We start from the raw sequence: 26,744 nt of genomic DNA, 5'->3' as shown, positions 1-26,744 counted from the left end.
CATTCCACTCCTGTCCTGACGGGCAGAGGATTTCTGATGTGCCTTCACAGTGCCAGTGAGGGAACAGGGAGCAAAGAGTGAGCCGTGGCCACGTTCCTGCTACCAAAAGACCTCTGGATTGTTTAATTCCTCCCCGGGGAGCTGCTGGCTCTTTCTGGAATAGAGGTGCATTCTTTCTAATAAAAGCTGTGCATGTGGGGATTGCTAATTGCTATGGCTTTCAGACAGCTCTCCACTCTCATCTGGAAGGAGAAAAACTGAAGTTCTTGGCAAGGAGTTGTTAGTAATTATACCAATTATACTAAACAAAAACCAACCCAACAGTTCTCTCCTTTCTTCAGTGTGTGACTCTGGCTCTGTAAGTGTTTGCTGTTATGATTTATACCTAAGATAATTGGGCCGATTAGCAGGTAAATGGGACGGCGCAGGCTGGGGCTGGCTCCTCACCTTCCACGGAGATTTTTTCCTCTTTATTTCACCAAATCACTCAGTCGGTTTCCTTGCAGCATTAACTCATTTGTTGCTAACAGAAGACGTCTCCTTGCTGGAAGTGGGACGTGGTGTGATGTGTGCTCCAAGCAGTGCTGTAGGTCTGCAGAGGGGATGAGACACCACGGTCCCCAGATGTCTGCCTGGACAACAGTTCCCAGTGACTTCACAAGCTGAACCAAGAGTCAATGCACTGCACAGCTGTGCCCTGACTGGTGCAGGAAGGAGCTGACTCCAAGTGGGACACTCAAGAATGATGGCACATGAAAATCACCAGCAGCTCTAAGCCTCCACTTCCTCAGTGGACTTCAGGACTGAGTCTGCTACTGGTGGCTATGGGCAGCGATGTGACCTCAATGCGCTGCCTGGACAAAACAAAAACGTCTTCAAAGCGCCCAGATTTTGCTCCTTTATCTATTTTAAAGCTACAGAGCGTAGACTCTGCAATACTCTCCTACAGCATCACCACAACAGGACACTGTGGCTTCAGGTACCTATCCATCCTCCCAGCATTTCTGCAATATATTTGGCTATTATTTCCCTTGATAAAGTTGGAGAAATCTTGCCACCAAAATTCATGGGCGGCTCTGAGTGGTGCTGAGCTGTTTTCCATCCAAACACAGGAGATCCTCTGCACCTTTCCAATCTCTCAGCAGCAACACAAAAAAAGGAAGGTCTGGAGAGAGCTGTGACCTCCAAAAGAGTGAGGATTCTGCCCAGAGACCACCCCTTCCTCAGGAAGAGAGCTGCTTTCTGCCTACCCCAGTGTGCATGAGTCTGCTGAACAGAGCTGATCTCACCAGAAACGTCTAATTGGTGCCTTCGGGCAATCGTGTCTCTCTTCCTGTCTGAGTTTATCTTGAAAGGCTCAATTGAGTTACCTCCTATCCCATAATAGCATCTGAGTTCCTTGTAGTAATATAAGAAGGAGATGATGTCACTGCAGCTCAGCTTCTCTGATAACTCATAATGAGGATGGCCAACACCTCTGCTCCTCTCTCAGGCAAAGCTCCTGGATGCACTGAGTCAGCGCCTGGCTTCCGAGCTCCTGGGAGCTCACCTCACCGTGCTCAGAACTGAGGGCCTAGCGAGGAAGGATGGCCCCAGAGCCGCACAGAGCAGCTCACAAGGACTCCTGGATCTCCCATGCCAGCTCCATGCACGTGGCCCCTCCTGCCAGGCACAGAGCTGGGCGCACAGAGGGTCCCCAGCCACCCCAACAGCCTCAGTGAGGAGCAAGGGCTCCTCCTATCAGTAGGTACCAAAAGGGATAGGAGGAGAGGAGCCGGGGACTGCACCGCTGGCTTGGAAAGTAGCTTCAATCTCTGCTGCCATTTGTACCCTGGTGGTCATAAAGCACTGCACGCACAGGGATGTGCTGGCACTGCTGCCCAGAGCTGTGGGTGCCCCTCGCTGGAGGTATTCAAGGCCAGGTTGGACAGGGCCCTGGGGGCTGACAGCCCTGCCCATGGCTGGGGAGTTGGAATCAGATGACCTTTAAGGTCCCTTCCAACTTCAGGCACTCTATGACTCTAACTTTTCATGTTACTCAGTAGAGGAAGCACTGCACTGCAGACCTGCTCCAAAACCAGGCCCTCTGCCCCTGCCACAGGAGAGCTCACAGCCCTCCAGAAAAACTTGCAAGAGTTTCCTAGCTCCATCTCCAGACTAAGAACTCTTGTGATTACCATCCCAGGCAACGAATGAAGGTTTGAGCTGCAAACACGTTCCCAGCCCCTTGGCTAGGCAACAGGACCTGGTGGAAAAGTCTGCAGGGCTCTGTTTGAAACGCAGTGAGTCTTCCCTCCTGACTTAATGGGACGCGCACCTCTGGGAAGCCCTCCATGAGGGATGCTCAGGAAATGAAATCAGAGCAATACCTGGACTCCACACAAAGTGCCTTTGGTACAGACAAGAGGGCTTTGTTATCTCCAGCTGCAGACACCTCCAAAACCCCTCAGGTCAGAACCGTGCAAGAAGGACTGCCAAAATCCCTGTGCAACTCTGGGAATTGCTGACAGGCGGGCAGCTGCCGTGCTGATCCCTGATCTGCCATCTCCCTGGGAGCCTGGCATCACCCCCCGAGCCCATAGTGAAACACAGAAGGGGCAGAAACAGCCAGAGACCAAGCAGAGGAGGTCCTGCATAGTTGGTGCTTGCCAGAGAGCTCCTATGCCTGGCTGATGGAGCTGCTCCTTGAAATCCACCAGGTTATGAAAGAGGCAGAGAGCAAAAGTTGACAGCAGCCTACAGCAGCACTGCGTCTTACACAGAGGACCCAATGTTACCTATGTGTGCCTAATTTGAACGTGCTGAGGCTTAGGAAGGGCTGGAACCTGAATTGCTTCCACCTGTGCTCCCAGGGCTGGCCGTGTCCCTTCCCCAGGTGCTCAATCAGTGGTGCAGGCCATGACTTAGCAATTCCCACACACTGTGGTTCTTCAGGAGTGCTCACACATTCAGTGCGTGGAACCTCTGGGTCTCACCTCCCTCTTCTGGGCACTGGGAGGGCAATCAAGATAACACCTTCCCTGAAAGGTGTTTTCCTCTCTGATATAGCTCTGAGTGCAGAGAAATTCCTCGCAGTCATGTTTTTGAGCAAGACGTCCTCTGTGAGCTTTCTCTGGGGGCCATATAAGAATGCAGTGGGTTCTGTACAGAGCTGTGGGAGATGAGATGCTCAGCTCTGGTTTGGTACTCGTGCTCTGATGGGGTGTGTGTGTGCAGGGTGAGGAGAGGAGCTTTTTTTTGATTACTATTTTTTGCTTTCCGGGGGTAGGAAAAACCCATTTGTTATCACGTAGAAGTTGAAACCAGTTATAGTGTCTCTCCAAAGCCAATAGGGAAAACCAGACCGCTCCAGAGAGCCATCCATCCCCCAGACAGGGCTCAGAGATAGCAGGGATGATTCATGCCCTGGAGATGCTGATCGTTTCCCACTGCTGACTGCCTGAGATGAGTAATATCAAGATGGCTAAAGTCAGAGGAGTGAATCCACCTGGTCTGCCTGAGGGAGATGTGGCACAGCAGAGGCTTACCTGAATGGTTGGTAGTGAAGCCATAGAGGATGACTCAGAAGAACTGATTTCCTCCCTGGCAGCGCCCATCCACCACAAGGGAAGGACCCACCACTGTAGTCTCAGCACCAACACAAAGCCATCAGTTCCTGTTCCAGCCACCTGGCTTCCCAACAGACCCGACCCAGACTGACCACCATAATGCCACGTTCCAGCTGACCTTACAGAGGTCTGCTTCTTCCTACAACTTTTATCCTCCCATCTCTCAATGGAAACAACACCTTCCTTAAGCCTTACTGCATTGCCTGTGATTTATAGAGATTATTGCTGTTAACAGCAAACTGCTAAATCTCAACGAGATCAAAGATGTGGAATGAGGAATGAATTGACTGAGCTCTTCAGGCTGTGGCGACTCCAAAGTCTTTTCTCCTTCCTTCTGTCATAAGAATTTATATGCTTGTGAGAAACTGATCAGGTGGGAAGCTTTCCTGCTTTGTCTACATCAAAGTCCACATGTTTGCAAATTGCTATAAGTCATTCTTTGCATTTTAATCTCTAGCTGTATATATGTAACAATAATTACATGCCTCGAGGGACAGGGGATGAAGCAGTCTGCTGAACTTCCTTAAGACTTCATAACATTCCTGCTAAAGATCCCAAGACAGCGGGTTGGAGGATCCATATTACTTTAGTTAGAGGTGCCATTTAGAATGGAGTGGAGTGGAATGGAATGGTTCAGCTGGAAGGGTTCTTCTCAGTTTCCCCCCAAAGCACCTACTTCTCTCCCTTGACCAAAGGGTACTGCTTAGATACAAGGAGCTGAGCTCAGACGAACCCCTCAGCCTGCTGATGTCCCGCTGCAGGCTGGATGTTCAGTGTCTCTGTGCCAGCTGTGTCCAGGCTCTATTCCCAGGCTGCTCAGGGCCTCCGTGATCCTGCTCTCTGCAGGAGAAATGAGCTCCTGCGGGTCAGGAGATCAGTGGGTGGATGCCTTAATCCAGCAGGGAGGATCCTGACTGGGTGCTCTGTGTCTTGCAGTCCTGCCCCTGGCTGAGGGACGCCCAGTGCCAACCCCTGCCCAGAACCAGACACACACTGAGCCCCTCTGCGCAGTGCTGAGCTCCAGAAAGAGCCAGTTCTTCCCACCGCTTTCCATGAGTGCTTGGAAAAGAGAAATGAAGAGTTTATCTTGATCTCTTAATCCACCAGCTTTCTTTTCTCTTTCCTTCCTCTACCTCTGCAAGCCTGGTAATTATAATTCATAGCACCTGCTTACTTTGAAACACCTTGGACTCCCTTTGCCTGGCATAGGAACAGACACAGTGCCCATCTCCTTTAGGTAAGTGCTCACAAACCACAAAGTCGTTAATTAGACTGACACACGACTCTCAGCACACACATGGTGTGCTGTTACTGCACCAAACACCCTGCCAGGGGATCACAGCGGGATCAGAGCCTGACGTGAGGCCTTGGCACCCCTCTCAGGGCTCACAGCATTGCCATCAGCCGTGCGTGTTCCTTCTAATCCTCCCCACGGCTCCCCAGCGTGCTTCCCTGATGAAGCAAGACTCCCCAGCGCCTGCTAGGAAGCTTGGTCTGCGGTCCCAGCCTCTCCCTGTCCCATAGTGGGTCCCGCTCTGTGCCCTTTCCTCAATCTCATCCCTTGAATTTCCTGGGCAGTCCTACAAACAGAGCTAAGCTCAGAACTGTTGTTCTCAGCTCCCATAACTTTGACTCCTGAGAAAAGAGATGAGTACTCAGAACTCCATTTCTCATGTCCATAAGGTGCATGCTTTCCCTTCAGATCCCACCTCAATCCCAGAATGACCAACATGGACATCAAATGCAAATATCTGAAAGAGCAAGAGAACAACCAGCACGCAGTCCATATCTGTTCCCCCCCACTCCTGCTGGCTCCCATCTTCACCTCCCTGTTCTGCTGCCCATTCTGCCCAGCTGAGTCTCCAACTTGCAGTGCAGATAGTTAATATTCCAAGAAGTGCCACCCAGGATCTGTCATGGTGCAGCATGAGGCCACTTCCCTTCGGAATGGAGACGAACGGGCTCGGGGCAATAGGAGCACACTGGGTCTCAGGCAGCACAACCAGTGCTGCTCAGAAACCGCACTGTGGTGTCTCATGGGTGTTCCAGGCTGGCTCATATTTTGGCAACGAATACACGAGAGTCTCATAAATGTGTGGAAAATGACTCAGATATTAGAAAAATAATAAAATTTAAAAAAAGATCTCTCTAACACAGACCTCTACTGGAGGTTCTTGGCCTGAGGTTAGGCAGAGAAGTCATGGCAGCACAGTGACATCCAAGCAAAGCAGCTCTGTACCTGTCTAAAGACACAGAGACTGTCCACACTGAGACACACTGCTTTTCACACTGGGTATCCTTCCTCTCAGTGCAGTGCTGCCCTGTTAGAATGGAGTGAGAAGGAAAAGTTTCTCTCCTTCAAGTATGAACTAGAAGAACTGCAGCCCTGAGAGCAGTGCCTTCCCCTGGGGGAGCAGCACTGGATGGACACCAGCAGGTGATGCTTGCAGCAGTGTGTGGCACGGAGGCGGAACAAACCTCAGTAACACACACTGCACCTTCAGAAATGTCCCACCCCGAGCAGGGCTGTGCCCCCCAGCCACGCCGGGCTCCCAGAGTCCAGGAGTGGGTCCTGCACCGTGCTCAGATGTCCTCAGGAAAGTGGAGAAAGTGCAAACCCCTGTCATTTTTTGCACGCGCTATTTACACTGCCACCTGTCCCCAACTCAGGAAATCTTCGTGTTTTGGTGATGTGTGATTTTTGGTTGAGTGCAGCAGCACAGAGCTGCTGTAGGTACAGTTACTTTAAATGAAGAGCATCATCACAGCTTCAGCTTCGTGCCTGAATCACTGGAAGTGTTTTAAGGCGTTTCCTACTCTGACACAACGGCCTTTTGTGCGGGCAGGACTCCCGTGCTGACAGTGCTCCTCCTCCGTGTGCCATCAGGTCCCTGCCCCGCTGTGGTCTGCAGTGATGAGGACAGAACCCTCCTGGGTGGACATTTTCCAGCATTCCTTGAAAAGTGCATTGGCTCTGGTGGCCTTTTCGTCACTATGCACACATGGGGAGCTGTAATTTCAACATCCTTTACCACAACAGTGTTCCTTCCATGAAAACCACCCTCCCTTCAATGCTAAGTGACAGTAATCTTTGCTTTAATTGGAAAAGAAAAGGAAGAAGGGACAGAACATCCTTGACAAAGGAACTAATGACTCAAGTGCTGGGAAGTCCTGCCCCCAAGGGACTGCACAGCTTGCAGCATTGATTCTTAATGACTTACAGAGATTGGAGGTTTGGAAGATCTCTCAGTGCCTCTGCAGGGATGCGGCTCAGCTGATTGTTCTGCAGCATCCTATAATTAGAAAAAAAGGAAAACTTTGTGAAGAATACAAAAGTTTTTCTGACCAAATGGAAGAAGTTGCCAAGAAGTTGTGTGTCATACACACAGAGATAAATGGTCCTCTCTCAAAGGAAGGACATCTCAGGGTCTGGGGGTTCCACCCTGGAGCTGACATTGAGCGCTGCTGCTGAGGGGAGGATGGCTGCACACCTACGAGAGGAGGCGAGGTCGCTCTGATTGGGGTCAGCATAAATCATGGTGCTTCAGAGGGGCATGTTTTGGTTTCAGAAATTGAAAGATTATTTACTGGAAGAGACCACACCTGAACAACCAGGAAAATGGTCCCATCACACCGGGATCCTTGCACAAGACAGTCTCAGCAGACTCACAGCCCTCAGGTACAGGTCTGTGCATGATCCAGTGTCCCCATCTTGGGAGGCCGAAGTGATTCAGCCAGCGCAGTCAAAGGGCTGGTCTTGCTTAAGGCAACTGTGCCTGGAGCTCGTGTATCAGGCTTAGAGACATTCCAACCTCTGCACATTCCTCTTCCCTCCCCACGGGAGCATCTCCCTTGGATTTGACACCATTCCCATGGTCTGTTCTGCTCAAACTCGGGGTTGTCAGGCAGAGCCTATCCTCAAGCATTCCAAGCCACCTGCAAACCCGCCCTCCTGGGACAGACTGGCCTTCTGGTGACGTTTTTGATGTGCGTTCACACACCAAGCCAGCCAGTGCCCGCCCTGCACCACCTGACAGGCTGAGGCTGCAGCTCAGTGTGGGATGTGACCAGTGTGTCCCATGGGGAAGGGTCCCACCAGCCAGGAGAGGTGTTTTGCGCAGAGCGAGGCCGCTCGTGCCATGCTCACTCCAGCCTACGAGCTGATGGAGAGCAGCCCTGGTGGTGGCTGCGGGGCAGCGTGGGGTGGGAGCACGGGGTCAGCCTGCTTGTGCAGGCAGCGCTGCGCAGTGTGGGCATGCTGTGGGCAGTGCTGGGGCTGTGTGCTGCTATGGGCTGGTTGAGGCTTGCTGAGGAATGGAGCGATGGGGTGGGCCATCCCCGGCTGGCTGGCTGCGGGGGTGCCGGCTCTGCAGCCAAGAGGATGCACCCAGGCATTCTGCCCTCCATGTTTCGGGGTGAGGCAGGCTCGGGTTGTGCTTGGAATTTTTCCCTGTGAAGTTTGGTGTGGGATCCCTCCTTGGCTTGCGAGTGCTGCCGTTGCTACAGCATGTTCAGCCAGGAAAACAAGAAGCCTGGCAACCCCCTCTGTGCAGAGGGGGGGTGGGATGCGGTGTGAAGCCATGGCAGCGCAGGATCAGCCACGTGGACAATCAGGACCTGTGCTTCATGGCTGATGGAGCTCAGCTTGGAGATGAGGGTCTGGGCGGCTCACGAGGAGTTCTGGAAGGATGGGACAGTTTCCATTCTGCTGCCCTGGAAAGTTCCAAGGATGGGGGAGCACAGACTGAGGAGATAGTTTTGGAGAGAAGTAGCTTGGCAAAGGACAGAAGCAGCCAATGGAGCTGATTTCTAATGATGCTGGCCCCGAAGCATGGATCCTGGACTTCACGGGGAGGGTCAGGGTTGGCCATGCTGCAGAGCAGAGCCCTGGGAGAGGTGCATTCACAAAGCCCTTTGACGGAGACATTCCCATCAACTGCCAGCCTGTGCTCAGCTAAGGGAGCCAAGGAGGACACATCTCATCTTGCTTTGGTTCGGGGCAGGCCTAGGGCTCAGTAAATGAAGATCCTGGGCACATTCCTCTGTGTCACGGTGGTTTTTTGACAGCAAAATGCCTGGCTTTTCACTTGCTCTCTTCCACACCTGCTCCCCTGGCTGTGCCCCGCACGGTTTCTGCACAGGCCTATCTTTATGGCCACTTTCCAGGTGGTTTCTGTGCACTGGAGCAGCCGGAGGAGGCAAAGCCAACAAGCTGGTCCTGCTTCCAGAAGCTCTGGGATTCACTCTGAGGGCAGGGAGAGGACCATCTGCATGGGCAGGTTTGGGAAGGAATTCCCAGGGTGTTTCCCATCCATTTTTAAACAGAAGTTAATTCTCTGGAAAGACCGGGAAAGCACCAGGCCCCTTAGCAGCCCAAGAGTTTACTTCTGGGCACGCACATGACTGCAACGAGCTCTAAGGCCCCACTGCATTAGAATTAATTACCGTCCCTGTCTCTTTGGGGTCACCCTGTCACACAGGCCGTAGCTCCGAGCCCAGTGACTCAGCTCCGAACAGCTGCAGGCTGCAGCTGGGTGCACAGCCCGCGCTGCCCGGCTCACCTCGGCCACCCCGTGACAGCGAGCACATCCTCGGCGGTGATGTGTCCTCAGTTCCCCTGTGCCATCCGCTCCAAAGCCTGCTAGTCCTGCCATTCAGGTATGGAGAAGTGTTTCCTTCCTCATCGCAGTGCTGTTTGTCCTTAAAGGATCACTTCCATCCTCGTTCACCTTTCTTTGAGGGCAGGTGACCTCAGTTGCCTCATTTTCCCTTTAGTTCATCTTGCCGTGGGTCTCTGGCATCTCCCCCCGCCCCTTTTCAGCTGCCCAGCCCCAGCTTTGTGCAGTCAGTTATCCCAGCAGCGCATCCCAGAGCCTTCGCTGGCTGTCGGATGGAGCCTGGCACCTCCAGGGGAACAGCCTGACAGGTGACTCATCCTCCCCACGTCCACTTCTTTGGTTTCCCATGGAAGCAGCCCGGTTAGGAATCAGCTTGATGCCTCGGCCCTTTTGAAAGCGAGAGACAGGACGTTCCTCGCTTGTAATACCTCATATCCCAGCATTTCTCTGATCTCTCCTGCCTCATGGGCTTTTCAGATTCCCTCTCCAGATACCTCCTTCAAGATGTGTGGTTTGTTGTTGGAGATTAAAGTGAAGAGAAAAGCACATGACTGCAGGAGTGGTTCTACTGGTCCCAAGGGAGCAAGGATGTGATCTGGATGGGGAGCAGTGAGGAAGCAGCCTGGGCCACCGCGCCCTTCCCCGTGCAGCTCTGTAGGACGTGGGTGCAGCTGGGCTGTCTGATGCTCCCCAGCTCAGTGTGACCAGCTCAGGGCACACTTCTGTGTGCCGTGCAGGTACACCAACTTACAGACCTCCAGCACCTGGTTACATCCCCCAGTCACCATCACAGTGACAAAAATGTGAAGGCGAATGCTGCTTCTGGAGGCAGCAGGGACTCACTGGCTGGAGTGAACTCATAGCTACATACACACATAATCTGTGGGGTTACAGACAGCAATTAGAGCAGGAGCACATGGCAGCCTGACATACCCTGCAAACCTGGGCAGGAGGGACTCGAGGCTTTGGAAATTGAAGGGCTGGCAGTGCCTTTCTTTTTGGAAGCAAGAACTGCTCTCAAAGAGACATTCTTTGCGAGCATCAACCCTTCCTTCCTTGTCTTGGAGCTGGGTAGTCCCCTGCAGACCTCCATGGGAAGTGGGGAGGCATAAACGTAGGGCAGCCCTGCAGCCAGAGAGTTTGGTATGGCAGCCCAGTGGGCACTCTGTGTCAGGAGCACAGCCTGGCTGAGGGCAGGGCACGCTGCCAGAAGCAGAAGTCTTGGGCTCAGCTCTATCTCCAGCCCCTCTGCCCTCTCCTTGCACTGCAGCCACTCACAGCGCTGTTCCTGGGTGCATGCAGGCATCACACAGAGCAGCACACTGCTCTCATGACTGCAACCTGCAGGAGCTGTGCTCTTACGTTCTGCATCAGTAGTTCCCCAGGCCTGACACAAATAGAAATTGATCAAAAGCGGCTTTAAAAGCTCCCGAGTTCCTGAAGTAGAAAGTTCCTCTTGTTGAAATTGGGTGGGAGAGCTGCGGTTTTTCCTCAGTTCCTTTGATTTGTTGCCTAATGCAGGGGATGGATAAATCTCTAAGCCCTGAGATTTAGGGCAGGATTCATACTTTACATCTTCAGAAGACACAGTAAACAGCCCTATACTCTCTAATCCCGGAGCAGGTCCGTACCTGTTCACTCTGTATAAACTGGACCGGCTACAACAATTTCACGTTGCGGCTGAGTTCAAAACATCCCTTTGGGGATGAAATGTTTATTGCAGGTTTTTAAGATGGTTCCTGAAAGAGAGGAAGAGGGACTCCCAGCTGAATACCCTGCACAGACCTGCAGGATGCAAAAAGTGTGACTCTGCGAGCAGTGAGACTGCCCTGGGCTGTGGAACCATTCCCTGGGGGGAAGAACTTGCTGGTGGCCTTCATCCCTCGGAGCTTCCTGAGGAGCAGTCCCAGCCCTTCCCAGCGGACAGGCAGAGGTGGGGTGGTCACTATGATGTGCATTTCCTGGGGTTGGCAGATCTCAGGCACAGCCCTGATGGCTGCGGAGCTCCAGGACCCGACTGTGTGGGTCCACATCACCCCGAGACACCGCACCTGGGGGACATCACCTCGGGGGATTTGGAGAGCTTTACCCAAAGGGGAACTTCTGCAGGTTCTCCTGCAGTGCATTTCCATGCGGAGTGGAGGGCTGCGCCATGGGGTGTCATAGCAGAAGTGAGGAAGCTGGGGATGTGTGGTGGTCCTCGGGTGGGTGCAGCTCCTCAGTCACCCAGGGACGTGTCAGCCTCTGCGTGTTCAGCAACTGGCACTGCAACGCCTGGTAAAGCTGCGTTCTGCAACTCAGTGCATGGCCAGTGCCTGGCTCAGGGTGCTGGGGGGCAGGGATGGTGGTGGCCCTGCAGAGGGGAATGAATTACTTACAGAATCTTCAGGCTGTAGAGGCCAGAGAAAGCTTCCCCTGGGATACTGGAGATCTGGTTTCCAGAGAGGCGTCTGCAGTGAAAAGAAGAGCCAGTAACGCATCAGCATCCTTGTAATGACAGCCCCTTGTCTGCAGACACTTCACAACTGATGCATCTTGCTGCAGCCCTCCTGGGGAGAACGCAGCAACACCTGCAAGCTGTGCTGCACGCCTGGTGTGTGACCCCTCCGTATTGCCTGTTCCCAAAATCCGGGCAGAAAAGGAAAAGGGGCTCTGGAATGAAGCAAGGACAGGGGCAGTGTGGCCTGGGGAAGAGACTGATGTGAAGGGGCGGGAGGGGCAGAGAAAATGCAAAGCAGCCTCACAATGAGAGTGGGACCACCAGGCTGACGGCACAAAGAGCAGGGGACAGGGTTCAGATGAGAAACTGGCTCGGTGACCTGATTCTTAATCCCAAATTATTCTGGTGTTTGTGCTTTACTTTCTGACCCTCCTGCGCTCAGACAGGCGTGGAGGCTGGAGCTCCCACAGACACATGGCAAGGAACTTGCTGCTGTCCACGTGATTTGAACTGGAATATTGCATCCCCCAAATGAGATAGTGAACATCATTTGTGATCAGGAGAATCTTCAGTCTCTCAGAAACTCCAACGCAGACCCGAGAGGCTGGCACAGATACGAGGAAACAAGCTGTATTATTCACCTAGCATTGACAAAGCCCGTTTCCTTTCAGATGTCTTGGCTGTGAAGACGACAAGTGCAGGGGATGAGCAGCATAATCCGGGCTGGAAACGGAGCACGTTGCAGTGAGGACTGCAGAGGTCACGCAGAGGATCTGAGGCGGCAGCTCCCCGTGGCAGAGCAGGCTCGTTGGGTGCCCAGGCTCCCTCCTTCCCCGTCTCTCCCTTCGGGAATCCAGAGAAAATTACTGCCGTAATTAGGCCTCTGACAGCATAAACAGCACAGGGTCGTCCCTTTAATGTGTGTGAGCAGGTCGTAACCTGCCTCGTTGCAGCATGCAAGCTGCCTGGCAGGCTGGGCTATTTGTCACTTGGGGGCTGTGATTTGGGGTAATTGCTTCTTTTGATTGCTGATTTCCACATGGCAGGGAGTGCTGTCCGGGAGGCGGGGAGGTGTTCCTGCACATCCTCACCCGCTCCGGCCGGCTGTCCCGGCTCCGCTCCGGGGTCTGTCCGTCCTCGCAGCTCCTGGCTGCCCCTGCTGCAGCGCTCCGTGTGTCAGCGTGTGCCTCTGGTGTGTTTCCCGGCGGCTCTGAGCCCTCGTATTGATGTTCCCGGGTACGGTCAGGTGGTTGCAGGGCTCGCTCCTGCTTGCCGGATCCCTACATGGAGCTGGGACCTCCAGAAGTGGCAGGATGGGAGCTCGTGACTCTTGGCTTGGAGCAGGGTGGCAGGGACACGCGCTAGGTCACCTGCAGCATCTCAGTACCGCAATAAAACAGAACTTGGGGTTAAGGAGACCTGCGGGAGGTTTCACTGGGTGCTGCCCAAGGGTGAATCTAGAGGCAGAGCGTTCCCAGCTTCAGGAAAGGCAGCCGTGTCCCTGCTGCTGCTGCCTGTCCTTGGCTGTGCCCCGTGGGGCCTGTGCCATTTCCCAGCTCACCTCCGCTTCCAGATCTTCTCTCCTCTACTTTCGCCTTCTTCCCAACACCAGGCACCCGGGTGTCCCAGGCAAGGGAGCTGTGCCATTCCTCTGAATGTCGGCCAGGAACGCGTTGGTCTTTTGGGGCCTCCTGTCCAGCAGTTCGCTGTCACCTGGCAGTCTCCTGCTGCTTGGTTCCTTCCATCCCTCTCGCTCTCTGACTGCCCACAGATCTCTCAGCCTGGCAGGGAGGCACCCACTGAACACATCTCCAGAAGCAAAATTCAATAGGAAATTTACTGAAATGATCATTTCCTTCCTATTCAAAAGGGAACAATAACATTCAAAGTGATGCTGCCAGCGTGGCTTCCCTTGACACAGCTCTTCATTTGCTTCTGAGGCCCAAAGCAAAAAACTCCGCGAGAAGGATCAAGAGGCAGCACTCCTTTGTGCCCCAGGCGCAGGGCAAGGGGAGCTGCTGTTGTGGCCATGGTCGTCTGACCCACAGCACAGCTCCAAGCCTGCTCAGGTCTCTCTTTAGGATAGGCAGTCTTGATTCATCTGCATGTCCTTCTGTCCCGGAGCTTTTAAGGTGAGATGGATTGGCAGGAAAGGAAAGCTGCATTTAAAATGACTGATGGAAGAGGGAGAGAAGGGGCAAGTGGAAGGTGAGTGGGAGCCAGAGTTGGCTGACTATCTTTGGAAAGCTTGCGTGTTTGGTGGATTTTAGATTCTGTTCCCCTCCTTTCCCCCCTCCAGTGATTTCTGGGAACATTCCTCCAGGCTTTGATCTGCATTCCCAATACACTCCAAGTTGGAACAAACTCATGGTTTACCTCTTCATGGTTGCTGTAGTTCGGTTACCACAGGCTCCCACCCCCTCCTGTATCTCGGGCTTCTTGGTCATGCTACAACTTCATGGCACGCCCAAAGGCTGTTTGTTGGGCATGATTGCTCACGTCGTGTGCTCAGACAACATGATGATGCCCTTATCGTTCACATTAGGAGGCAGGAACATTGCCCATTGGCAGGACAGGATGAACACACATGTCCATATCCCAGTGGAATTTTCCCCTTGCCAGATCATTACATTCATGTCAGCCTTCCTCTTTGATCTCCTGCTCTGGTTCATTTCTCAAGCTCTAATATTGTCAAGGCAGAATCTCTTCCCAGATGAACCCTCTGCACTCCTGTCCAAGCAGTGTCATCAAGTCAAGATCGTGCCATCCCCCAGGTGCATGGGGGACCAAAGACTCCGTGCTATGATTGAGTTTGTTCTCCTGCTGGTGCAAAGCAGGAATTAAGCCAATTAAGTCAAGCAAGTGAAAACATGGTACATTTGAGGAAAGTCAGGCTTGGACTCTCCCTTCCCACACAGGAATCTGCAGCTGGTCCTGCTGCGGTATCACCTGGAGGTGTCTCCAACATGGTCTTACTGCTTTACTCCATCCCTGAGGAGGAGACTCAGGCCTGTTTCTAACCCAGCTCCCCATGCCCCCACCAAATGCCTGTTCCAACTCGATAGATTGATGGCATTCGCTTCTTTTGTTTATGGTCCTCCAGCCAGTTTTCAACCCACACGAATGTTCGTATGCAAGCTAGTCTGGATTCATTTGCCAAGGAAGATTTAGTAAGACAGTTCCTTATTGAACAACCCGATACAGGACACAGACTACCTTCATTTTGTCCCCTTACGTCAAAGTTTTCGGAGGGGATTTACGCCCTTCAGACCTTTAGTTTGGAATTTTGACTCCAATCTGTGTGCCTCACTTGGGATCCCCTCTGGCAGTTGGTTGTTTGGGGACCACTTACAGGAACACGAGGGGCAGAGATTCTCCCTCGCAAGGATTTTTCAAATGCTGAACTCTGTCCCCAGCACAAAGGGAGGATAAAAAGAACAGAAATTTCAGTGCTCCACAACATTTTGAACTGGACTTTGGCCTCCTCAGCAACATTTTTCAATGCGCACAACGGAGAACCCCTTGGAAGTCCTATTCTCCTGTCTTCACCTGTATCCTGGCCAACATCTGCCTCCACACCTTGCAGATTGCACAGCAGTGACTTCTGGAGTGCTTCATAGGAGGAATTACCCTTTAATCCTCTCCACGCTGTTGCTCACCCGCTGCACTGATGATCAGTGCTGTCCTCTGCCACGGAGCAGCGTCAGCCAGGAGAACATAAAGCCCTGGATGCACCAGGGCTGGGTGTCTTGTCTCTAATGAGCTGCAGAAGAGCCCCAACACAGCGTTCGGTCACAGCATCCTGCTGCTGTAGGCACAGGAGCCTGGCGGTGTCCTGGGGAAGATGTTCAGAGGACCTGCAGTGCTCCATGCTGCAAGAGCTGCCTGGGAAGGGGAGACCACAGCTCCTGCTGCTCCTGGATCAGTGCACAGCATGGCACCCCCCGGATGCTGAGTCCCCCAGCCCTCGGGGCCCAAGAAGAGGCAGGTGAAAGAGCCAGTGGCTGGGAAGGGGTCTGATCTTGCCGCTGTGCCCCGGAGCGGGAGGTGAATGGCAATGAACACCTGCCTTTGGCTGCAGTTTCTCCTCTTGGCACCAAGCTCTCGTGTTTGGATTCAAAGCACGGTAACAAAGCCCTTGCCGGTGAACGCATTTCAACATGTTGTTATTCCCAGGCCGGCTTTCAAGATCCTCTTTCTATTCCTTCTCTACTGATTGCTCTTGTTTCTCTTGGCACCCAGCTCTGGCTTTTCAGGCTTCATTAACTGGAATTTATTAGCAACTTTAAACGTCCTTCCCGCTGCCAGAAAGAAAGAAAAGGGGGGAAAAAAAAAAGAAACAAAAAGGAAACTCAGGGCAGCTCCTGTCTGCGTGAGGCCCACGTCGAAGCACCTCTCTGCCTCCAGAGGGGAGGACTGCAGGGAAGGGCCCATGCATCCCTATGGGCTCTGCTCCACCCCTGCCGAGGTGGAGGTGGACGTGATGGACACTTATCAGAGCGCTTGTCCTCAGCAGCAATGGGAGCACGCGGCCCATCTGCTCCTCTGGGCAGCTTTCCTTCCCCGCACGTCACCTGAAGCACTGACTGCCCCAGCGCACGGCCTGAGGCAGAAAGGAACGTGAGGACCATTGAGTGCAACTCCTGGCTCGGCAGCTCCCCACACACCTCACCCTCCAGACCCTTCCCCAGTTCCCTCCTTCGGGTGCCATCACGTATCAGACCCCAGTCAGCACAGTCTAACAGGAGGCTGAGGCTGGAATTTCGTTCTGCTCCACCGTCCCTCCCAGGACGATGTGATTCTGTACGTGTCCAAGGCCAGAAGTGACAGAGAGACTTTGAGATGCCTCTGAGGATTACAGGAAAGTGAAAGCTGAAGGGAGATGCCAGCTAAGCTGAGTGCTGCTCCATGACAACCCTGTGAATACCACACACACAGCTGCTGGCCAGGTGCTGTTGCTGAAAGGGTCACTTTAGTTCTTCGTATTATACGACAATTTTCCTCACTTCATTGGTTTCAAACCATTGCTTGATGTCCATAACTATGACAACTGCATTTTACCATATGATGGGATATGTACAGATCCAAAACATCACAGTTTCCATTTCTCCTTATGGCGGTGATTTTTTCCTATTCAAAACACCTCCACCTTCTCAATGTGCACTTGTGGCATTTGGAAACTCCAGTGAAATGTTCTTTAACGACTTCCAATTATTTTTCAAATTTTCCTGTTTGATGTTTCCCTCTTGATTTGTGTCACTCATGATTATTTTTGGCTGTGGGAAGCTGGCTCTATTGGAGTCTATGAATATTTATTCATTGCTGGTTTCGACTGTTCTGTTTGTGCACGACGTGTAATCAGGACATGATGCTTGCAGCAAGACAGCCATTAATTGTGTACGACAGAGAGCATGGTCTGTGTGTGGGAATCTGTGAGTGCTTTGGGTGTCCACACTGCAGTGCAGGTGCTGACAAAATGGGAGAAGAAAGGCTGCAAGATGGAGGCAAGACCTTGGAAAACGCATCTCCTGAGGGCAGCACGAGAGCAGAGCTACAGGAGGGTGAAAAAAAATGAGTCCTGTCCAGCTTGGAAATGGGGAGGTTGGGAGTCCCTACAAGCATAATTAATGCAAGAGACAGAGAGATAAAGAAGATGGGTTCGAAGACCATTTGAAAATAAAGCCTCTGTTGCAATCTGATCACTGTGAGGCTGGGGCTGTTACGGAACAGTGGATGATGGTATCTCCTCTGGGCTTTTTGGTCAACACTGACTGCTCAAAGAAGTCCACCTGCAAACGTGCAGCCACAAATCAGCACAGATGAGCACAGGGAAAGCCTTCTGCTCGCGGCAGAGCTGCTGTTCATTGCACAGCACTGATGATTTGGGGTCACTGCTTTGTGAACACAAGCACAGGTAGCAGAGCATGGGATGGCATCGCTTGCTGCCCCTCTGGGATACGTGAATGCCTCAGCATCACACTGACATTACTGGTAAGGAATCCAACATTTCGAAACCTGCCCTTTTCAGAAATATCTGTCATCTGCAGCGTTGGCTATGAGAGGGGACTCAGTACAGTTAAAGTGCTCCATTTAGACACCGAACTGTTTCAGGTGTTACATACACCACAGCTTTACATCGCGTACCTCAAATACAACATTAACATCAGTATTTCTTGCTATGTAATAATGATGTTTTGAAGAAACTGCATTTTTCAGCAGAAGGCATTGCATAGAAGAGCAAAGGCATGAGAACAGCACCTGGAGGTGTTTCTCATGGTCAAGAGGAATACAACCATACGAGGCCAGCCTCAGCCTTCTGCCCCCCCAGGCTCTGACTGCTGGGGGCCCCCAGGGACGCCGTGGTTGCTCACGCTGGTGGTTAATTTTACACTTTCAGAAGTGTGGCCACTCCTTTGCTGACACACAGCCACGTGCTGATCCCTGGAGACTGGAATGGCTGCTGTGCCTGCCCAGAGCACAGCACTCACGATGCACTGCAGGACAGCTCTGATCTGTGGGACCGCAGCTCCAGCCTCACTGCTGCCCCAGCTGTAGGGTGCCCAGGGGCTTCATGGCTTTGGCTGCAGGGCTGTGAGGGGAGCTGTGTGCAGACGGGTGAACGAAGCTCCCTATTCTCTGGCTCGGCTCTGGGGCGAATTTTTGCATAATGCATCGATTCTTAAATTCTGGCATTTGGCACACGACAAAAAAAAAAAAAAAAAAGCCTGAAGGTGTATCCTGACCAACCCTACAGCAGCAATTAACCCCCACCCAGCACACAGCCCCCGTCTCAGCCGGGGGTCCCACCAGAACTACACAGCCCCCAGTGCAGGACCCCCCGTGGGTACTCACAGCTCCTCCAGGAATTGCAGGCGGTGGAAGGCGCTGGGCTGCAGCTGGCTGATGTTGTTCATGCTCAGATCCCTGTGGGGAAGAAGACATTCTCAGATGAGTCCCATTGCAGCGTGCACGGAATAACTCGTGTGCCAGGCTCCACTTCTCCACTGACAGAAAGCACTTCGGTGAGAGAAAACCCTGCACAGTTCATCTCAGAGTTAACAGCTCAGTGCAGCCCGGGCTCTGCCTGCAAAGGGATGGAGAGCAGCAAAGTGTATTTCTGCTCAGTTGCTCTGTGTACCACTCCATGCTCTATATTTGGGTGATCCCGTGGTGTAACAAAAGGGTTAAAATATTAGTTTGTGCTGCTGCTATTTTTATTTTTAAATCCCTAAGGGCAGTTGCTACTTAGCACCCATTAAAACATCTTTTTTCCCTGCATCAAAGTGCATCGTGTTTACACTGTAATGAATCAGTCTGATGTTTTGACACGTCGTGAAACAATGCAAAAATAACAAAACCAACAAAAAAAGAAAAGCACGAAATGAAAGGCTATGAAACAAAACACAGACCTGAAACATTCAATATCTCCTGGAAGTTCTGCAGCCTGCTCCTCGAGCTGCTTTCTGCTGGCAATGCGGGAGCACTGCTTGCTCCCTGCAGAAGGCACTTCTCCAATCTCGCATAAAAGCACCTATTCTGACTCCTTCTCTCCTCCATCTCGGTCAATACCCACATAACCTCAGAGAGGAAAGCACGCTGCTTTCTCAAGCAGTCATCCAGATGTCAGAGAAATACCCTACCCATCACTCTGCTCTCCTTGCCCTGCCTCCCCAGGGCTCCCACCTGTGCTCAGGCCAAAGAGAAGAGCCCTCCCCCATCACCTCTTAGGGCAGAAAGAAGAGGAGGACAGATTTTCCAGGCACAGGGGAGATTTAGGGTCATTTTTCTACAAATATATAAATCTCTGCTGCTGCGGGGTTTGGATGCTGTTTGTTCATCCACAGTTCTCCTGCAGGACTCAATCTCAACACACTTTTCTCCCCAGGCCGTCCACCCTCGTGTGAAGGCACAGCATTCCTGTCCGAAGCCTTGCTGGAGTGTTTGACTTATTGCTCATATCAGGGTGTTGTTGACTTGTTGCTTGTTTTCCCAAGCTCGTGCTTCTCCTCTTAGTAACGTTTCCTGCGTTACAACCCAGCACACGTAAGCATGGCAGAGCTTCCTGTTTGGGTGGAAAGGGCTGCCCATCTGTTCAGGTGTTTGGGGATGACTGCTCCAGCCAGCCACATTCAGCTCATTTTGAAAGGAAGCCATTGCACCCAAACCCTTCTCAGGATCACTTTTTCAGGCACATCCACGCGGGGTTTTGGGATCTGTGGATCGCAGGCTCTCCTGATGCTTCTCTGGTCCTCCAATGACTTTGTCTTTCCAAAATTTAAGTCAACAGCATCTACTGAAGTCAAACAAATACTGGGCTCAGCACCCTGCCCAGCTGCTTGCCTTTGTGTCCAGGAGACCACGCTGCTCTGGTGCAGGGAGACATGCCTCTAGCATCCCATCCCAGAGCTCTCCTGCTCCTCTTTCCCCAACAGCCTTCTCTTTGCCCTCTCCACAAGCTACAGGATCAAAGCAGGACACCTTCTGCAGTCCAATCACATGATGTGGCAGCAGTATGAAACGCTGTCAGAGAAGTAACACGAGCTCCCAGAACCAAAATGTGGCTCTGCATCACCTCCATCCACCCACAAGGCGATGTCTTTGAAGGCCTCCTGCACGAGGTGCTCAGGTTACCTGTGCTTCCCAATGGCGCTGAACCAAAGCCATCATGGCTGTAATTAGTGTGATTTAAAACCGTCCCCCGCTCCTTCCCCAACTCATCCTAAACATTTATCAGACGCATTTCTAACTTGTACCTGCAGGAAAACTGAGACACAGTTCATGGAAACTGAGCCCATGTGATTCAGCCTCAGACCTTACAACTCCTCTGGCCCTCCAGGGGTTCCTTAAATTATTTGCTTTGATGTCACCTTCTTTCATGAGCAACCTTTGAGCATCCACTGATGAGCTGATCTTCTTTACCAAAGAGAATGACGTGACACACAGCACGCTGCGGGTTCTCCAGTAACTGCTCACCATGGTCTCTACAAGAGCTATGAGATGGGTACTGCAGCGCTCTACTTCAGGAATGATAACGAGATTTAAAGAGCAAAGCAGTTCACCTGTGGCAGGTGGGATGCCAGGAGGACGCTGCCCAAACCACTGAGCAGCACTTCCACTATTCAGGAAAACAGACTTTGGTCCACTTCTGTAAGGGACCAAAGTGACCCCAAAGAACACAGTGACTGCTGTCCTCAGGTTTGAGCCCTCTGGAAGCTGTTAAGAATCCCAAATAGTGACCATCTCCTCAAGCCCTAAAAATCAGTCCACTCTATCCATATCTTTCCATTTTTCAGGAAGCTCAGGATTTTGGTGGGATGTTTCCCAGCACGGACTCAACCCCAGGTCCTCAGTGTGGGAACTCAAGTTCCCTGACCATCAAACAGAGATTCCTTACACCCAGGTATTTGAGCAGAAACGTTTAAGATCACTGTGGGGAGAAGCCAACAAGCTGGTATTCTCTTGATTAATTGATTACACAGAAACACATTAAAGCCTCCCAGTTTTGGTCCTGCAGTCTGATTTCTGTGGGAGCTGTACAAACCAGACCGAAATTCCCATGCTTATCCCTGGAAGATCTATCACTGGACCTGCTCTTGCAAGGCACGGAGCGCTCTTGTCTTGCAGAAATCACCCGGAGATGAGCGATATCTCCACCAATCTTCTGGCCACTCTCTTTAGCATCCAGTGAAAAAAAAATGCACAAATAAACCACCTTTATTAAAGAAGCCCAAAGGCAATAAATGATGGTTTTTATAAATTCTTCAGATTGTACAAGAGTGATTCATAAAGGTTCTTGTTATCTCCTTTCCTTGTATCTTGAGATCTCCGAGGCCACCACAAAATGCCTGCACTGCTTTGGGTAAAGCTGAGGCTGCAGAATGAATGGGACTGGAAGCCATAGAGCCAGCTGAATTTTTTTCCTAAAAGCCTGCAGGTTGAAAACCATGCTAAAGGTAGTCTTGGTGGAGAAAAAGAGAAAGGGAAGATAAAGAGATCAAAGCAGCAAGAGCTCATTTGCATTGCACCGTATCTGGAGGCACCAGCCCCGCTGCAATCCCCTATCACTGCAAGAGGCAGAAGCAGAATGCGTTTCAACTCCCACCTCTACAGTTTGAAAACAGATCAGACATCTTAGATCACCCCCCCATGTGGGCCCTACCTGAGATCTCCACAGCGTTTCAATAACAAAGGTTCCACCGAGAGCAGCTTGGCAGGGTGAGATTCAGCCCATCCCTGCACCGCTGGCTGTCAGAATCCGATCCGTGCGGCGCGTACCAACAGCCCTGGCACGCAGCGCCCTGGTACAGCCCTCACTAATCCTCTCCCAACTCATCCCACCGCTGCCCCAGCTCTGCTGGTGTCCTGCGGCCTCTGTGCACGGAGATAGAAATGGGCTGAGCAGAGGAGGCAGCACAGCTCTGTCTGTGAGCAGACAATGAGAAGAAATAACGCTTTGGAGCCATCTGAGGAGCCAGGGCTGTGAACGAATGCTGACTGCTTCTCAAAACAGACAAAACTCGAATGCTGCCAAATGTATTCCGAAAGGCTTTTCTCCTATTTCAGTCCATGGTAGGTGAAGGTGTTTTTCAGAGCACATCCTTTGGGCGCTGCTATCCACGCCCTGCAGACAGCTGCTACCTGCATCTCGGGGCACCCCATGGCAACCCCTGCCATCCACATCCCTCTTAAGACTGCACCAAGTCCACACCAGGTGCATTTGGCCCCACGTGTCCTGGGGGAGGGAAGGCTGACAGTCATAGAATGCTTGGGCTGGAAAGGATCCCTGAAGGTCGCCTCATCCAACCCCTGTTCAGTTGCTCTGTATACCACTCCATGCCTCCGGGCAGGAGGGATGAAATAAAGCCTTCCTGGACACTACCATGCCCACACTTAACCTCTGCCCATTCGAAAGCCCCACACATCTGGGGCATCCCTTCCCCACTGCCAGCTGCTCCCCCCAGCTCTGCTCAGGAGTCCCAGGCAGCAGCCCTGCTCCATTCCCTTCCAGACCTACAGAAAGGGGATGGCAGAGAGGAAACCGATAGCCTGCAATCGACCAGAGACACACACAAAAACGTGCTGCTTTATTTCACTTTGAGAGGACCTGGCAGCCTGCAGTTACTCCTGTTAGTTCTCCGTCTGGCAAGAAATCAGAGAACAGACCTGGCAGACATGATGGTCGCACACAACGTGCCACCCCATCAGCAACGGAGCTCTGAGCAGGGAGTAAATCAGGGGAGCAACCGGGGCACAGCAGCACCCAAAGAGCACAGCACCATCCCGAGAGCTGCAGCTCCATCCCCAAACCCGAACACAAGATGTACACACAAACCATAGAGCGGGGAGATGCACTGCTGAACCTCGGGGGGTTTGTCTGACACAAATTGGAAGAACTTATTCAGAAGTCAGGGAGATTTTACAGGAGAAAAATTCTGATGTATATTTTCAGTTGGAAGCCTCAGAAACTCCGGTTGGAATGCTTTAAGCCGACGTCAAAACATTTCATTCACTAAATGCCAAGCCATGAGAACACAGTATTTAATTACATACATTATCTGCATGCATTAACCTAAGGTTGAACGTGGGAAAAAAAAAATAAATCAGAAGCAAAACAAAACCCAAACTGAAACACAACCTTTCACTTTTACAATATGTTTTCATTCAAAAAAATTTCAACCACAGCTGCACACTGCCTGGAAAACGGGCTTTGATGGAGAACAGCTTTTGCTGGAGGTAATGAAAGATTTTGTTCCCCCGTACACCGGCAGCACTCCTGCTGCTGCTTACAAGGAGGGACTCCGGTACCAGGGGTGACCACATGCAAGAGCTGGCAGAGGGAACAGGTCTGCATTTACATGAACTTCCTCTCCTTGTTCATCACCTCTCAGCTTTCCAAACACTGATGACAGCACTGCAGCTGCTCACGCCGTTCCCTCACCATCAGGCACCCAATTAATTGGGAATGGAGGATTCTGCCTGATTTGGCACTTCTGAAGCGGCTCTCTAAAGTTCCCGGAAAAGCACAGGAGCCTCACTGGCAAGAAATAAGAGGACAGGTGTTGGTGTGAGGCTGGTGTCCTCGTGCCTCCTGTTCCTTGGAGCAGACTGACAGCTCCAGAGATCACAGATTTCTGTTACCCAGGAGGTGAAGAAAGATCTCAGGTCAGAGGAAGATGAGCTGCTAAAGTGCCAGCTGCAGGCTGAAGGCTTTCTGCCCAGATCCCTGACCTCATGGAGAGGGAGTGCTTCTCCCACGGAGTCAGGAAGCTCTATTAGACAAAGCGTGCAGATCCCCAGGGGGATGAAGGTCTCAGGGGGGATTTATTTCTGCTGGCAAAAAGCTGCAGAGCAGCCACATCTGTGCCTTGGCTGCATGCAGCCCTGCACCTGTGTCCTCTCACCATGTCACAGCCAACCCTGAATTCCCCCCATCATATCGACCACCGTGGCTGCAGTGATTCACTGAACCAAAACTCTTTTTCGGACTCAGCACTCCCCAAAAACCCCTTACACCTCATTTTGCTCCAAGTGCTTCTTTTAGACTCCCACTTTCCAGCCTCAGAGCAGTCAGTTGGGCTGCAAGCACACAGTGCACGTGCAGATCTATGCAAGCACCTGCGGGAAGCAGTGGGGACGTCTGTGCAGCACACGTGTGCTGAGAACCACCAGCCTCAGCCTGAGATGCTGATGAGCACAGCCCATCCATGGCCTCTGACCTGCAGCTCAGTGGGCAGGAGCCGTGTCAGCCTGGGAGTTGGCCCCAGGAGGCAGCACTCATGAATGCTCACACTTTGGCCATTGCCACGTTGGGTTTGGAAACACTTTGTGCTACAGAAGCCTGTTTAAATGGCACTTCCTACACATTCCCAGCCAGCATGGCCAACCAGCAAAGACAATTCAGCGTCATAAACAACCCAAAGAGCCAAGGACGTGTTCCCATGCCTGAAATGGGCGGAAGCCTCAGTTGTGGTGTCTCTGACACCGCTGCGGTGCCAGCTGTGTTGCAATGCTGGCAGACACAAGAAGGTGGGCTGCTCTGAACGCTCCCATCTGGCTCATGCTGCAGTGCGAGGCAGAACTCCTGCAGCATCACTGCCCGGCTCATACCAGTGCCACTGTGAGCTCACCCTGACCTACAGCAACAGCAAGTGAGCTGGAATCAGCTGGGAAAACAAGCCCAGATATCAGCTTAGAGTCAGCACTGAGCAGCAGCCCCCTCAGACCTTGCCTATACCAACCCACAGCTGCAGATGACCTGAGGTGTCCTCACGCTCACCTGGACTTCCAGCCATCACACCAGGAATCTCCATGGGTCTCTCAGGCAGCCACTGCTCAGGGAATGGCATCCAACCCCAAAAGATCTTTGCAGATCTTTGGTTTAGCAAAGAGAGGCAGCTGGGTTTGACTCTGAGCTGGTGGGGAGACCTCTCAGGTGGTTCTCATCAGATTACAGCACATGAATCAACAGTGCCTGATCCTCCCCCCAACACAGGGAACGCACAGAGACAAACAGGGAGGAGCTGTTGAAGGTTATCTGTAACCCTCTGCATTTTATCACAGGTTCACATGCCTTGTTATGTCCTTAGGGCTCATTTGCCCATGCACGGCAATGCTAAGGATGCTGCTAATCACCTCACTGCCTGTCCTACCCCCAGAAGAGAGCTGCCCACAGCAGAAATGAAACACGTGGGGGTTGCTCAGCCCAGTGGCCACCTGCATCAGTGCTGGCAGTCAGTATTGCCCCCAGGAAGCATTCCCAGGTCACTGCATCCACGTCAAACTTCCAGCCAGTATAATGCCATCCACAAATAGAACTTCTGGAGAGTGGTGGCCTCAGAAAGTAGAAAATGTCATGAAGTGACACCAGCTGAGAAGTGAGACTGAGCAGGTTTTGTCAGCTCGCCCACCTTAGAGGAGTTGTGCTCTGCTGAAGTAAGAGAAGGAGGACGTGCTGTGACAAGGCTGGATGTGTGCAAGGCGCTCACGCAGCAACAGAAAGCAATAATTCAAGTGGAGCAGGACTAGCTTCGGATGGTCTGGCACTGCAGATGATTTATATTTAGAGTTAGGCTTGGCAGGTGCTTCTATGGATGTTGGTTTTCTATTGTATTCAACCTGTCCCAAAAATAATTTAAACCATCCTGCTTTAAGACCCAGCCAACTGTTAACTACCGCCGCTAGAAAAAGCTCACAGCTCTGCCCTCCTCCATTTCCAGGGGGGTAGATGGAGTGAGGGCTGCTGGAGACACAGTGCTGGCCTTGGTCAGAAACAGCCAGTCTCTCTAACGTGCCTGAGAACGTGGGCTGATGGAGGGAAGCATCACAGCCTGATGGAGGATCTGACCCCTGCTCGTGCCCAGCCCCACCTCGGAGTGTTTTCCATTCCTCGTGAGATTTTGAGTAAAGGAAATCATAAATAATTGGTCCTGCAAATGTTCCTTCTCAATTTCGTGTAGGAGGTTGGATTTGGGCAGAATGAGAAGGGAAATATCACCTCTCAAGCAATTGAGATGGACTCTGGGGTGGGACTTGTTCTGTCTGACCTCATGCTTGGGGAGGAAGGCAGGAAAAGTAGGGGAAAAAAAATATGAGATCATTTAGAAGCATAGATAATGATATTTTAAGTTGTGCTTATTATTTAAAATGTTCCTAGGGCTTAACAAAAACTGAGCAACACCAGTGTTCCTGCTGATAACAGGGCAAGTGATGTGACATGCAGAGGTAGGGTGTTACAGGACAGCACCCACCTTTATCCAAAGGGACGACAGAATCCGTGGCACAGCCCTGGGACAGGAGCTCTGCCTGCTGCCTTCCCTGCCACCCAACAGAGCTTTTGGGACACACGGGCCATGGCTGAGGTGAGCACACCAAGGGTATTCACCAGAGTTATCTGTCGGGGTATCCAGGTAGAGGATACAGGGATAGACATGAAGCTATAGGCAGAAAATCAGGAGATAACATTCATCTCGAGAAGAAACCTCGATCTGTTCTCATTCTTATGGGCCACTGGCAAAGTGCAGGCGCTGCTGCCCAGCCTGGGCAGCCCCAGAAATGGGAAAACCACCCACAATAGCTGTG

The 26,744-nt window shown here is 52.0% G+C and overlaps 1 protein-coding gene across 1 annotated transcript in view; it reads right to left on the bottom strand.

Moving 5' to 3' along the window:
* Positions 1–26,088, bottom strand: part of LGR6 (leucine rich repeat containing G protein-coupled receptor 6) — a 52,366-nt gene extending 26,278 nt beyond the window's left edge. The window contains exons 1-4 of the mRNA XM_010724072.3: positions 24,943–26,088; positions 18,519–18,590; positions 11,605–11,676; positions 6,830–6,901 (exon numbers count right to left, since the gene is read on the bottom strand). Coding sequence (XP_010722374.2) covers positions 6,830–6,901; positions 11,605–11,676; positions 18,519–18,580 — 206 coding nt within the window. The 5' untranslated portion in view covers positions 18,581–18,590; positions 24,943–26,088. The remainder of the gene's footprint in view (positions 1–6,829; positions 6,902–11,604; positions 11,677–18,518; positions 18,591–24,942) is intronic.
* Positions 26,089–26,744: the final 656 nt, after the last annotated feature.

Source organism: Meleagris gallopavo, chromosome 28 (genome assembly GCF_000146605.3).
Source record: "Meleagris gallopavo isolate NT-WF06-2002-E0010 breed Aviagen turkey brand Nicholas breeding stock chromosome 28, Turkey_5.1, whole genome shotgun sequence".
NCBI classification, from domain to species: domain Eukaryota; kingdom Metazoa; phylum Chordata; class Aves; order Galliformes; family Phasianidae; genus Meleagris; species Meleagris gallopavo.
Note: the sequence above shows the minus strand (reverse complement) of the source record. Positions and strands in the feature narration are given on the sequence as shown.